This window comes from Rhinopithecus bieti, unplaced genomic scaffold (genome assembly GCF_001698545.2).
Source record: "Rhinopithecus bieti isolate Rb0 unplaced genomic scaffold, ASM169854v2 scaffold_5924, whole genome shotgun sequence".
NCBI classification, from domain to species: domain Eukaryota; kingdom Metazoa; phylum Chordata; class Mammalia; order Primates; family Cercopithecidae; genus Rhinopithecus; species Rhinopithecus bieti.
In genome coordinates, this window is record NW_016805189.1 from 1,106,329 (window position 1) to 1,121,899 (window position 15,571).

At 41.3% G+C, this 15,571-nt stretch overlaps 1 protein-coding gene across 3 annotated transcripts in view; it reads left to right on the forward strand.

The window, feature by feature from the left end:
* The window catches only part of GRIP1 (glutamate receptor interacting protein 1), a 298,768-nt gene that overhangs the window by 252,069 nt on the left and 31,128 nt on the right, over positions 1 to 15,571 (forward strand). For all 3 annotated transcript variants that reach the window (XM_017871570.1, XM_017871572.1, XM_017871571.1), the window contains 3 exons: positions 348 to 487; positions 662 to 856; positions 13,777 to 13,933. In XM_017871570.1, coding sequence (XP_017727059.1) covers positions 348 to 487; positions 662 to 856; positions 13,777 to 13,933 — 492 coding nt within the window. The remainder of the gene's footprint in view (positions 1 to 347; positions 488 to 661; positions 857 to 13,776; positions 13,934 to 15,571) is intronic.

Genomic DNA, 15,571 nt, shown 5'->3' on the forward strand with positions numbered 1-15,571 from the left:
AAAAAAAAAAAAAAAAAATCTGCAGAAAGGATGCTCCATGCTATCCACTACATTTCTATTTGGATTTTAGGGGACTTACCGCATGACTCAGCTTTCTTGGAATTGAAAAGCACACAAGTTCATTTTAATAACTAATTAAAACAATTTTAAAATGTTTTTGGAAACTAAAAAGTAATCCACAACATATGCAGTTATCTTATAACATTTACCAGAAGAAAGCAAGAGGGACTTCTGGAGATCCTTGCCAAGTCTTTATTATGATGAATGTATAAGGTATGTCAGGGAATTTTTATTCAGTACCACACAGGGATTATTTCTACCTCTCCTATTACTATTTGGTGTTTCAGAACTGGCGCAATCCACATAGGAGACCGAATCCTAGCCATCAATAGCAGCAGCTTGAAAGGGAAGCCTCTGAGTGAAGCCATCCATTTGTTACAGATGGCAGGAGAGACTGTCACCTTGAAAATTAAGAAACAGACAGATGGTGAGTAGTGAGTTGAAAGCCACAATTAAGGATTTCCAGTGCATTTTCTTCCTTGAAAGAATGTGCTAGTGTCTGTGTGTGATTCTAGGGAAACGAATCTCCAGCAACAGAGTATTTTGGTATATTTTTATTTAAATTTACTCTGATACTTAAACTCCTTTCATGTCTATAAAGCCCAGTCAGCATCGAGCCCCAAGAAGTTCCCCATTTCTAGCCATTTGAGTGACCTGGGGGATGTGGAGGAGGACTCCTCACCAGCACAGAAGCCAGGCAAGCTGTCTGACATGTACCCTTCCACAGTGCCCAGTGTGGACAGTGCTGTGGATTCATGGGATGGGTCTGCAATAGACACCAGCTATGGAAATCAAGGTACGTCTTTACTTTGTCCCCAGAGAACTTGTCATTGTTGAAGCCCATGCTTCTTCAAGATTCATCCTCTGCTCCATGAGGAGAATATCTTTATTTAACTTGTGTCTGCTTTGGTGTAGCCATATTCATATTGAACACATTGAATACTTAAACTCAGCTGGCCATGCATTTCCTTCTAGTGCTTATAAGGCATGAACCTTTACCAAACACTAACAGGCCTCCATTAGGTCTACTGATGGCCAAGTATCCCATCCAGAGCTTATCCTTCAAGCTTAGATTAATGTGAGGCAAACCATACAGTAAAGTGGCTTGTTCAATACAGGCCACATTGTCTTATTTTTCAGCAAGCTTTCTACAAAGATGGATTGGGGAGTTCAGAAGAATTGCATAAGAGATTAGCCAATGATTTGTGACTCTATTTATTCCTGCCCACTCCTGACTTTTTTTTTTTTCTTTTAGAGACTGGGTCTCACTCTGTCACCCCAGGTAGAATACCCTGGCACCATCACAGTTCATTACAGCCTCAAACTCCTGGACTCAAGAGATCTTGCTGCCTCAGTCTCATCTCCTCAGTAGCTGAGACTATATGCAGACACCGCCACACCCAGCTGATTTTTAAATTTTTGTAGATATGGGGTCTTGCCATGTTGTCCAGGCTGGTATCAAACTTCTGGCCTCCAGCAATCCTCCAATCTTGGCCTCCCAAAGTGCTATGATTACAGGCATGAGCCACCATGTCCTTTCCCTGAATATTTGTAATTAGAGCGTTATAATCACAATATAGGAAAGTATAGAGTAGATTTCTTCTTCATAGGTGTCATTGTCATGTGAAAAAATACTATCTACATTAAAAAGCCTCACTCATGGAATATAAACACATAAAAGGTGTCAGACTGAATACAGGGCAGAAACTAATAGCTTCTTTTAAAATATATTTTCTTCCCAGTGATCCATGGCATCAAAAAGAGAAGTATGTCAAAACTTATTGGTATTTCTCCTCATCTGAGCCTTACCTTCTCCCATGTTCTATGTAAATTCTAGCCTCTGAATCCCTTGTTTGCTCTGGGTTTCAGTCAGTCAAATAATAAAACACATAAACAGTTTAGAGAACACATTGGCGTGAGGGCTGCTTTGTCACGGAGTTAACTGTACTTTTAGGAGAGTCTGTATCCAGTTTGCTCTCTCCTGGTTTTCCTAGTTTCCTTCTCTCAGCCTGCCTATGTTGTGTCACTTTCTGTTAAGTCCTCTGGTGAACAAAAAAAAAAAAAGGAAGGGAGAAAAAACTGGAAAAAAAATGAAAGGAGATGATATTTCAAAGTTGTCAAGTTGTTACTTTCATTAGAGATGATACTGGAGTTGGGTGCAGAAAATACTTTGAACACCTAAATGGAATTGGGACTTTTATTTATCTGGCAATTAATTTTTCCAAGTCATAATACCTTGTGACAAGTTCACCTATGCCACCAAATAACAGACCTTCTGATTGCCTGAGAATTGATGGGCCACCAGAAGACACTGAGTAAAGGACAGAAGTCACATTCTATCAGAGTAGACTCAGGTTTATTTATCAACGTATTGTGTATTGGTTATTTATTCATGTATTATTTGTGTGTTGCTTATTAACGTAGAGATATTTTTGTTACACAGATTTTTGTGAGGGTACTATTGATATTAATGACTTCTTCCCCATAAGGTGATCCGGAAGACCTTAGCTACTCCATTCCTTGAAACCATAGAAAAAGGACCATGAGAAGCAAACTGAATATAGGACCTGCCCCTCATTAGTAAAAGATGAAGAACCATTTGTTATTTGTGAAACATTTTGAAATTTTGAATCATAGTCATAATATTACATTTTGCATCTATAATTTAGACATTTTATGAGGTTGAAGGGAACTAAGGGATAAGTAGAGACAATGGCAATCAGGATAGAATCGAAGTACTCCAAGGTAATGAAAAAGTAGTAATAACCCTTTATATATGTAGAACACTCTAGAGTTTACAAAGCATTTTCATATAACTAATCCCCATTAATTCTCGTAATAAACATGGAAGCTGAAGGCAGGATTTCAGCTTTAGAAAGGGTTTAGGAGTCAGCTAGTCTGGTGTCCAGTGCAGCCCTTGGTGCCAGGTCCCGCCTCACTGCACGCCAAGACACGCTGCATGGACTTGAGCGCCCAAGTTGACAGGTTGTTCCTTGTGCTGAGGCATCCCCCCCATCTCCACATAGCTCTGATGACTCTAAAACTCTCACTTGAGCTGCAGTATGCCTATTAGTCCTAGCTATACCCTCAAGGTCATTCTGAACTAGACTAAAGCCTCTTCTCCTGACAGCCCCTTAGATACTTGGAGACAGCTATTGGGTCTCTGTTGAGGCTTTCCTTCTCCAAGCCAAATAGCCCCAGTTCCTTTAACTGTGCCTTCTATAATTTACTGACAAGTATCTGTATCGTCCTGCGGGCCTCCGTTCTGAATGCACTTCAGTTTACCTGTATACCTGTTAAAGTGTAGCATTCAGAAGGGAAAATCACACAACAGCCTAACAGCCTGGAGCAAAGCAAGCTTGTCATTGGCATCACTGAAGACGAGAACTGATCAATGACGCCTACCTCAACGTAAGAATTTTAGTGGTCATGGCACATCTGTCACTCATTTTGAGCTTACAGTTTGCCAAGATCTCAAAGTCTTGTGAATGTTTTTTGTTTTTTTGTTTAGTTTTTTTTTTTTTCCTTTACCTGTGATATTCAGTTAAACTGCATCTCTCCAGATTGTGCTTGTGAGGTTGACTTTTTAAAAGCAAGGCACAGCTGGGTACAGTGGCTCAGGCCTGTATTTCCAGTACTTTGGGAGGCTGAGGTGGGCAAATCACCTGAGGTTAGGAGTTCAAGACCAGCCTGAGCAGCATGGCAAAACCCCGTCTCTACTAAAAATACAAAAATTAGCCAGGCATGGTGGCACACACCTGAAATCCCAGCTACTCGGGAGGCTGAGGCAGGAGAATCCCTTGAACCAGGAGGCAGAGATTGCAGTGAACCAAGATCATGCCACTGCACTCCAGTCTGGGCAATAGAACAAGACTACATCTCAAAAAAAATTAAAACAAAACTAAAAGCAAGGCAGAGAACCGCACTTTTACTTTTCCTATTCAATATTATGTTGTGAGATACAGCTTGTCTCTACAACCTGTCCCTCCAGCCTCTCAGCAGGCTCTCTGCCTTGTCCCAGGAAGCCCCTGCACATTCTCTCTGTTCCCTTTAAGGCTGTAATAGTTGCCTTATTCCCAGGAGGCTGTTGCACCTCCATAATGCACATCTTCCTCCTGGGGCTGGAAATCGATGTCTTTGCAGCAACATTCCTTACTGTTCTCTGCTTCTTCTCTAAAATGTCAAGCTTGCTCCATTCATTCCTTCAACTGGTATGTAATGACTGGCTCAATATCAGGCCCATAGACCATGTGGATACACTGTTGGACAAAGGAGACATGGTCTCTGCTCCCGTGGAAGAGATTGTGCAGCTGAAGGGACAGTCAGTTAACTAAGACAGTTAAATAAATAAATAGTGGCCCTATCACTTCGTTAGTAGAAAGGGAAATACAATGGAATGATGGAAACTTGTGGGGAAAGAAGGGATGTGTTTAAGGAAGTCCCACAAGGGGCTGATCCTCAGTTCCACTGTGTGGCTGACTTCTTCCAGTCGGCCTCCGGGTCAGCTTGTTTCACTCCCCATTGTCTTACCCATTAGATGCCTCATGCCCTTCTGCCTTATCAAAATCGTAGGCATTTGGCCTCCTTGCATCTTCTTAATTCTTCCTTCTAACTCTGAGAAAACCCTATGACTGCTTTACTTGGATTTAACAAAGGTCAGTACAAGAGGGACTGGCGGATTGGTGGTGGTACGTAGACTGCCATTCTCATGGGCTGAATAGCTCTTGTGCTCTTTTGACTAGACTTTTGACTCTCAACTCAGATAGTTACATTTCTATCTTATTTTTCTCCCTTTTGAGGTCATTTTGATCATTTGTATTCTCTCAGAAAATGAAATTATTTCATCCAGATGTCAGATGTATTTTATATAATCTCTTTTAAATTTTTTTATTTTCTCAGTTTCTATAATTATATCCACAATATTGTTTCTTAATTGGTATATTTGTGGTTTTATTATTTTCCCCATGATTTGATTAGTAACAGTTTATTTGATTTCTTTGTTTGGTTTTTATTTTTTCCCAGAGAACTGACTCTTGCATTTATTTATTAGTTCTACTCTAGTTTTTTTTTTTACATAAAACTTTACTTTTAATTTGATTAAGTCTTTCATTCAGTTCCTTTTAAATTTTATTCCTTTTATGACTTAAGTTGGATGCACGATTTATTTATTTTCATTGTTTTATAAGGATATATTCCTTCTTTGTGTTTTCATAAGGATGATAACTGATAAAGGACACCAACATGTGCAGTCAGCGTCCAACTTTATTTAATGTCATTAAAGAATATAAATACTCCATACAGAGGATAGCACAGAATAGAAACCCAATGGTATCCTCCTCTACTCATTGGCAGGGTTTTATTTTTATCTTTCTTTTCTGATCTCTACAAGCTCATGTTTCATCATCATCTTGCCTTGCCCAATTTCTCTTGAGTTCTTATATTTCTGCTTTGATCGCTTGTTTTATAAAGGTGATGGCTTTGCTGTGTATTTTTTAAGTTTTGTGATTATTTCTGACTAGCCATGTTTAACATTTGCTCTGAACCAGGCTTCTTCTCATGAGTATTCTTCATCTGCTATCACTTTGTTTTTCTATGCCTTTGCTCTCATTTGTTTGATATTTACTTGGTATACATGTTATGCCAATTCCTTTTTAATTACTGCTCACCACTGAATGAGATGAGTTCTTCCTGAACTGGAAGCTGCTAGAGGTTCTGAGAAGAGCCCAGGTTGTTTCCAGGCTACCAAACGTACCCTAGTTCCAGCATGGTATATGTGAGTAAATTCTTCCCCAGCTACCAGAGAGCAGCAACAGCAGGCTGCTCACAAGACAGAATTCCTTCCTACCCTGCTTCATTGAGCAATTGCTCCCTTCAGTCTGTGACATGTGTTCTCTTTCCCTGACTTACCTTGATGCCAGATGGGACCACAGGTACTTTCTGCCACCAGCCATGCAGTGCATACTGGTGTTCCAAACAAAGCATTGGAGTTTTGCCTCACGCCACCGCCCCTGCTTTGGTAGACTGAGTTGTCTACCAAAGAGTACTTTGGTAGTCCTGGCCCTAGGTGTCTTCTCTCCACTTCTTACCACCACCACCCCCTTCCCATTTGACTTCCACTGAATTTATGTATTAGGTATTTTCTTACGTATTATGGTTTGAGATTACACAAACACTCTAGTTTTGATTAAGATGGAGTTGCATTCTGTTATTTATCATTACTTTTTGTCTTGAGGTGATTTCTGAGAGAAGAGAGAACTATCTTTGCATTGACATTTTAAGACCGTAGCCTCGTCTGAATATTTTGAGTATTTCTTGGCAAGATCAATTACAAACAGTTATACAAACATATGATTTGATTTTCTCATCCTTCACAAAACTGGGTCTTTAGGAAACAAATTTGGCAGGGAATTAACTGGCTCACTTTCCTGTACTAAAGTTGGTTTCCAAGAATGAAAGTAATAGCAAGAGCTATAGTCCCAAAATTGTGGAGATGAAAATTGAATTCTATTTTTTTTCTTCTTTGTTTTTTGAGACAGAGGCTCACTCTGTCACCTACGCTGGAGTGCAGTGGTGCGATCTCAGCTCACTGCAAGCTCCGCCTCCTGGGTTCACGCCATTCTCCTGCCTCAGCCTCCCGAGTAACTGGGACTACAGGCGCCTACCACCACGCCTAGCTAATTTTTTGTATTTCTAGTAGATACAGAGTTTCACTGTGTAAGCCAGAATGGTCTCGATCTCCTGACCTTGTGATCCGTCCGCCTCAGTCTCCTAAAGTGCTGGGATTACAGGCATGAGCCACAGTGCCCGGCCCGAAAATTGAATTCTAAACTTTATGATTATGAACCAACACTGATTAGTTCACTTTTCTAAATTAATGCTGGGTATGAATTAAAAGCTACAAATATTAATCTGCATTAGTACAGAAAACCAAATATTACAAGGTTGGAATGTCAGAATTTTACAAATACCTAAGGCATAGTTACCCTAAAAATAAAAATCATCCTATCAAGATTCCATCTACTTTCAGAAATACCTACTTTCCTATTTTCCACTTGTGCAAATAAAGGCCTATTTTTTGTAAAGACCTGTTTTCCATTATGCAAATAAATAAAACTAAACATTAATATCAGTTAAAGGAATCTGGACTAAATTTTATACCTCACATTAGCATACAAATCAGATATGGAAACCCAGATGTAAAATAATTAAAGAGAGAAAGAAGAAAAAGAAAAAGTTGCCAATTCTAAACCAAAGGAGGCCTGGCACACAGGCCCACATCTGTAATCCCAGCAGTTTGGGAGGCCAAGGCGGGCAATCACTTGAAGTCAGGAGTTTGAAACCTGCCTGGCCAACATAGTGAAACCCTGTCTCTACTAAAAATTCAAAAATTAGCTGGGCGTGGTGGCAGGCGCCTGTAATCCCAGCTACTCGGGAAGCTGAGGCAGGAGAATTGCTTGAACCTGGGAGGCGGAGGTTACAGTGAGCCAAGGTCGTGCTGCTGCACTCCAGCCTGGGTGATAGAGTAAGATTCTGTCTCTAAATAAAGAAATAAATAAATAATCCAAAGGAGAAACGACTTAGGACCATACATTTTATTTATTTTTTATTATTTTATTTTTTGAGACCGAGTTTTGCTTTTATCGCCCAGGCTGGAGTGCAACGGTGCGATCTCGGCTCACTGCAACCTCTGCCTCCCAGGTTCAAGAGACTCTCCTGCCTCAGCCTCCCAAGTAGCTGGGACTACAGGTGCCCACCACCACGCCCAGCTAATTTTTGTGTTTTTGGTAGAGACGGTGTTTCACCATGTTGTCCAGGCTGGTCTTGAATTCCTGACCTCAGGTGATCTGCCCGCCTCGGCCTCCCAAAGTGCTGGGATTGCAGGCGTGAGCCACTGTGCCCTGCCTGAGCCACTGTGCCCCGCCAGTACATTTAAAAAATATTATTTCTTTTTTCAACGTATTTATTTTATCAATTTTTAATTTAAAATGTAGTTTCCAATATCATATGTGTATTTCATGTGCTTACACCATCATTCAACAAAAAAAAAAAGTTTCATTATCTATCTGGCAGTTGATTTTTTCTTATACCTGGGCTGCCTCATTTATTCTCTGGCTTTTAAGCTTGACTCCTGGTATAAAGGAATAATCCTCAGGGCCTGTTAACTTCTTACCAGTAATGGGCAAAAGGTTTGCCTTTTACCTAAACATAATTTTCCTCAGATATTCCCTCTTTTAAATCATGGTATCATCGGCCAGCTGTTATCAGTTAAAGGTCAAGTTTAGCTGACTTAAAGATTTTCTTCTACATACAAAACAAAATTTAAATGATGGCTTTTAAGCAACATCAGGATTTATTTTTCCCATGGTGTCATCAGGACCCAGGTATCTCACTCCCTCTATTCAGCATCTCTGATGTCCCTCCATTGCCACTGCCTTTGTTTCAGGCCTGACAAAATACGGTAACTCCTTCCTCATTTATCTTCTTACTTTGAGCATCTTATCCCACATTTCTATCAATAATCTTTAGAAAAACCAAATCTAGTCATGCCACTCCCTTAAACCAAAAAAACCCTTTTTTGATGGTTATCTGTTGTTATAGGATAAACTCAAAGGTCTTCAATTTAAAACACAGGGTTCTTTGTAATCTAGTCCCTGAATACTTTATCAGTCCACCTTCTGACACTTCTTTGCAGTACCTTTTAGTACACATACCCGGAATATCTCACTATTCTCTAAGCAAGTTTTGCATTGTGGTACCTTGATAACACTAGGTATTTTGATAATGTTAATTAACCTCTTAATCAGTTTCAAATCCATTGAGAAATAGAAATGAGAGTCAGCTATGGATTAAAATATCAACATTTCATTTTTTTTTTTTTGGTAGAAAAAGCTGGATTGGTCCTGCAGCCAGAATCAGGATAATTATTTTCCTACCCTCAACCCAAGTCTAGACATTGAAATTTGAATGAGACACAAGTCAGATCTACACAGCAAACCATAACTGAACTGATTACCAATCAATGAGATTAGGTTCAGCTGAAGAGAACTGCAAACTCTAACAATACATTGACTTACATTATAAAGAAGCAGACACTTCGAGCTGTAACTCCACAGTGTCATCAGAGGCCCATGCTTCTAAATATTTCGACTGTGTTATGCTTAGCACCTGACTTTGATCCTTGGGATCACCTCATAGTCCAAGACAGTTACTGGGGCTCCAGCAATTTCATTTGCATTCCAGACAGCAGTAGCAAAGGTGTAAGGAGCCTTCTCAGAAGTCCCCTTAGCTATGTCATTGACCAGAACATTTCACTAAGTTGCACTTAGGTTTGAGAGAAGCCAAGAAGTATAGTTTTAGTCTGAGCAATAATTTGCTCACCCCAAAACGGGTATTCTGGTACTAAGGATGAAGAAGAGAATGAATATTCTGATGAGCAACTGGTAGTCTGCCACGGTTATCTAACTGCCCAGTCATGCCTTTTCTTGCCTCCGTCAAGCTCAGAGAGCCCCAAGATTGTGACCCAGGCTTGCTTACCGCACAGCACAGCAGCAGTGGGAGAGAAAGGGTCCAGAGAAAGCCAGGAACGGGCTGAGTGGCATGCCCAGTGTTCTTTTCCAAAACTCAACAGTTGGGTAAATCACATTCCTTCTATGGGGAGGAATAAGTACACATGGTAGGAGGCCCCAGAATATTCCTGGAATACTTTTCCCTTCTTAGTAGTAGAACAGAGATCCACTGATAGAATCGAGGCTCTGTTTACCCTGACTGCACCTTTACCAGGCTCTCTTCTACTTGGCCAACACTGTCTGTTGTTGTTGTTGTTGTTGTTGTTGTTGTTGTTGTTGTTGTTTTTGAGACAGAGTCTCACTCTGTTGCCCAGGCTGGAGTGCAATGGTGTGCCCTCGGCTCGCTGCAACCTCCGCCTCTTGCGTCCAAGAGATTCTCTTGCCTCAGCCTCCAGAGTAGCTGGGACAACAGGCATGCATCACAACACCCAGCTAATTTTTGTATTTTTAGTAGAGATGGGTTTTCGCCATGTTGGCCAGACTGGTCTCGAACTCCTGGCCTCAGGTGGATCACTTGCCTCAGGTTCCCAAAATGCTGGGATTACAGGCATGAGCCACCATGCCCACCATGCACTGTCTTACCCAACAGTTCCAACTAGTAAATGCTGACCTGCTATCTAACTCTAAGCTTTTATGTCATTTTTCCTTTGGCACCCTTCATGATCCACCTTCCAATCCCCAAACTGGTCTCTGTCCTTCCATATTAGTGTATTAAGACTAAAAGTATGACACTTTCACATGCTACTAGAACTCACTTTCTATGCTTCTTTCTTCTTCTCCTATACATATACCAAACAATGCAGTTTTTGAGGACAGGAATCAGTTTTATTTCCCTTTGCATTTTAGTTCCTGATATATAGTATCTGATACTTAAGAGACACCCAAATGTTTACTGCATTAATAATGCTGAGACTTATCTCTTTTCCTTGTCTCCCTACCTTAAAGATAAAGAAACCAAGATCTTGAGAGGTTGAAGGACTTAGTATATAGTAACAATGGGCATCTGTGTTCATTAAAACCTCCTTGTGTTCTAGGCACTTTCGTAAGGTGTGCATTCATTCTTCTTCATTCTCTTACCAACCTAGTAAAGTACCTATTGTTATCCCCATTTTACCCTCAGGTTAGTTGGCCAGGCTGTGAAGTGAGGAAGTGGCTGAGCTAGGATTTCAACCTTGGTCTTTTCTTACTTTACTTTTATTAAGTTTTATTTATTTATTTATTTTTGAGACAGGGTCTTGCTATGTTGCTCAGACTGGTCTCGAACTCCTGGGCTCAAGGGATCCTCTTATCTCAGCCTCTCAAGTAGCTGGTATTACAGGTATTCATAACCATGCCCAGTTACTTTTCTATTTTTGAGATAGGGTCTTGCTTTGTCACCCAGGCTAGAGTGCAGTGGTGCAAACTTGGCTCACTGTGGCCTCAACGACCAGACTTAAGCAATCTTCTTGCCTCAGCACCCCAAGTAGCTGGCATGTGCCACCATGCCTAGCTAATTTTGGAGGTTTGGGTTTTTGTTTGTTTTCTTTGTAGAGATAGCTGATTGCCCAGGCTGGTCTTGAACTCCTAAGCTCAAGCCATCTGCCTGTCTTGGCCTCCCAAAGTGCTAGACGTGAGCCACCGCACCTGGTCAACTTCTCTTACTTTAATCTCTGGGTCAGCATAGCACGGACTACGGAAGAGCTGGGATCAGGTTTTCTGACTTTACATTTCACCCAAAGAGATTTGAATCTTATCCCCTTTTCTTTCTCTGCTTTGTTGTAATGCAATAATCATTTAATAGTGCTTATTAAGACAAGACATCCTTATTAGAGATACACATGCCTTTCAAGGTTAGCAGTTTCCTACTGATGGTGGTGCACATCTGCTCAAGCCCATTCTTGCACTCTTGCCTAAGTCTCCAAGAACTACTTATTATACAAACAACAGTTGGAAAGAAAATCAGTCTAATGTTGAAATTTCACCAGGGAACTCAGTGGTCATTCGAGTTAATGTTTATCAGAAAAGGATACTCCAGGAAGACACCACCAATTAGCATTGGCTCTTTGAAAGGTTGAGGGTTGAAACCAGTTAAAGAAAGTGAGGTACAGGCTTCCCCAAACTCTTCGTATTATAAAAGCTGAGACTTCAGGTATTTGGGGTTGGTTTGGTTGGTTCAGAAGGAGAAAATGGTTAGTCCATCAGAGGGAGCCAGGATGAAATTCACAGCTACTTAGTTCCCCTTCAAGAGAAGACACATCTGTGTTTCCTTAAGTCAACACTTTTGACAGAAAACTGCATTCATCACGCAAGACTTCTTCCCAGAGGGCTAACCACGCTTCTGCAGTTACCTAGGAAAAAGAGAGAATGAGATATTGAACTGTAAATATTTCCTCTGCTCCAAGGTCTTCTAATCCTTGGTGTCCTAAAATAGAAGGTTCTTAGAGTATTTCCATCATGTGGTGGTAGGCATTGCCCTGGGTTCTTGAGATCAAATCCTTTTGATCAGAGAGTATTATCCTTCAGATATCCTGCTGTCCTTGGGCTTTAAACTAGTAGCAAAAACGGCATTAGAGGCTTCAACAACAGGTGGAGAGAAAGTGAACGGGGAAGAGGAAACCAGGATATCATGGAGACAGAATCATCTTACACGATCAGACCATTTAACTGTACCTGAAAATGTGGGTCCAGGTCTGTTTGCTGTATTAAATGATTTAAGCACAGTAAGAAACACATATCATATTCCAAGCCAATGCATCCATGTAAATACACATGCACACACACAAGTCACAACCTGAGGTAGTGGATGAAGGAGTATGTGATGATTACAGCACAAGCTATGGAGTCAGACCTACAATCGAGCCCCACTTAAACCCCCAAAATAATTTTGAAGAACTATATACCCCATCACCTACTGAAAGTTGTTGTCTAAATGTTTTTCTCACAAAATGTAAATACTTGCAAAGACTGTAATTTCCAGTTTGTTGTAAAATGCTTTAAAATATTTCTATCAAAATCTTGGAACTACAGCTTCAGCTCAAATTTGTGGAAAGTGTCCATTATGTAACCGAATTGCCAAAGCCATTCCTCACTGTCTCACCCATCAGGCTAATCAGATATAACTCCCTGGTGGCAAAAAAGTCAGCATTTTGCAATTCAAATAAACAATAAACGCAGCAGGCTCCTTATCCCTGACATCCGTTGCCCTTCTGAATTCTCTGAGGCAGCATGAGAGATGGATGAGCGAGAGGGGTGAAAGCCTTGCCGTGAGTTTGTGCCTGGTTGAAATAATGCCTTGTTCCCAACAGACCTCATCACAGGAACAAGGCTTTCCCAAATTATCCCTTGATTTGGCAGCTGGGAGTCTATATCCCAGGGCCCAAGCACTTTCAAATACTTGAAATGGGGCCAGCACGATGGCTCACGCCTGTAATCACAGCACTCTGGGAGGCCAAGGTGGGTGGATCACCTGAGGTCAGGAGTACGAGACCATCCTGGCCAACATGGTAAAACCCTGTCTCTACTAAAAATAAAAAAGATTAACTGGGTGTGGTGGTGCACTTCTGTAATCCTAGCTACTTGAGAGGCTGAGGCAGGAGAATTGTTTGAACCCGGGAGGAGGAGGTTGCAGTGAGGGGAGATTGCACCACTGTACTCCATCCTGGATGACAGAGCGAGACTCCATCTCAAAAAAAAAAAGGTTTGAAATGGATGAGAAATATGTCTTTTGTCTGTAAAGTGGCAGGAGTACAGTTGTGAAAGAGGAAATGAGAAGGGAGAACTAACTGGCAGATCTCAGCTAAGCCAGTTTTGGGAAGAAGTGCATCTAGAACTTGAGGATCTGAAAACCGATTCTCCTAAAATTGTGACTTGAACTCTCAAGAAAGTTTGCAAGTAGCCTTGGGTACTTGAAACCACTGTTCTAAGCCGTCAGTGTCCTCATCTGTAAAATGCAAATAATGAGTATCTACCTCCAAAGATGGCTCTAAAGAAAAAAGATGGCTCAAAATGAAGTACTTGGTGAAGTCCTTGGTGCACAATAAGCACACACAATGTGTTCACTATTGTCATTGTCATTGCTGTTATTATTCAACTCCTCTACTGGTTACAGTGTAATTTCTCAATGTATTAAGTAATCCTTGGGCCCAATGCTAACACCTTGTTTATATTTTAGGCACTAGTTTTCAGGCCTCAGGATACAATTTCAACACCTATGACTGGAGGAGTCCAAAACAGAGAGGCAGCTTGTCCCCAGTCACTAAGCCTCGAAGCCAGACTTACCCAGATGTGGGGCTGAGTAATGAAGACTGGGACCGGTCCACAGCCAGTGGGTAAGGTTTTCAACCAATGCTGCCTCATCCAAGATGACTGTATGGTCATGTGGGCAAGATTTGAACTTCTGTACTTCCAGTGGCACATATTGTTAGTATGGGCTTCTTAAAGCCACCATAATTGTCCATGCTGGCCACATGGCAGTATTCTAAAAGCTGCCTGACCAGTGGCAGCCTGAGCACCACACAACAGGGCAAGAGCTGGGTTTCCCCTATCGAAAACAGTAGTAGCACCTGGGGAGAAGCTGCTTCTGTAAACTTTGCACTCCCTTCCTTATGACAGGTAGGTTCCTCTCCTTTATTTTATTTTATTATTTTTTTGAGACAGAGTCTCACTTTGCTGCCCAGGCTGCAGTGCAATGGCAAGATCTCGGCTCACCGCAACCTCTACCTCCCAGGTTCTAGTGAATTCCCATGCCTCAGCCTCCTGAGTAACCGGGATTATAGGCGTGTGCCACCACATCCGCCTAATTTTTGTTTTAAAATTTTATCTTGTATTATTTTTATTTTTTATTTTATTTTATTTTTTGAGATGGAGTATCGCTCTATTGCCTAGGCTGGAGTGCAGTGGTGCCATCTGGGCTCACTGCAACCTCCTCCTCCTGGGTTCAAGTGATTCTCCTATCTCAGCCTCCCAAGTAGATGGGATTACTGGCATGCGCCACCACGCCTGGCTAATTTTTGTATTTTTACTAGAGACAGGGTTTCATCGTGTTGACCAGGCTGGTCTCGAACTCCTGACCCTCATGATCCGCCTGCCTCAGCCTCCCAAAGTGCTGGGATTACAGGTATGAGCCACAGTTCCCAGCCTATTTTTTATTTTTGAGACAAGGTCTCACTCTGTCACCCAGGCTGGAGTGCTGTGGCATGATCTCAGCTTACTGCAACCTCTACCTCCCAGGGTCAAGCAATTCTGCCTTAGGCCCCCAATTAGCTGGGACTACAGGCGCCTGCCACCACGCCAGCTAATTTTGTGTTTTAGTTATTTTAGTAGAGACAGGGTTTCACCATGTTGGCCAGGCTGGTCTCCAGACCTCAAGTGATCTGCCCACCTAGGTCTCCCAAAGTGTAGGGATTACAAGCTTGAGCCACTGCACTGCGCCCCTCTCCTTTCTTTTAAAAGTTAGTTTCACATTAAGTTACATTTTTTTTTAAGATACCTCATGGATCCATCTTTTCAGCAAAGTATATTTTACCATTTTGTTCCTTACCAAAACATTTTAAGGAAATTTATAAAAAGTGATAGCATTTGGTTTACTTATAGTGATCTTTAAATAAGTGGGAAAAACACATGTTTCTCTCTTAGAGAAAATTTTGATTTCTCTTTCCTTGTAGATGTAGCAGCTGAAATACATTTCCAGCATTCCATCCCATTCCAATAGGGTCATCACATGGCTGCAGCCCATTTAGCAGCAGCCACAAATAGTCTGAAATCTGGTAGTAAGACCATGGACCATACTTTCCATCTTCACAACACTGCATTTCCTAAAACGTTCCTCTGCTGAAGCTCATATACTTGGAGGGCACAGGTGAAAGAAAGCCTGATCCAAAATGACTGCCTTTCTTTATTTTGTGTGAGATGAAGGAGAGATATTCTGGATACAAAAAAAAAAAAAAAAAAAAAAAAAAAAAAAAAAA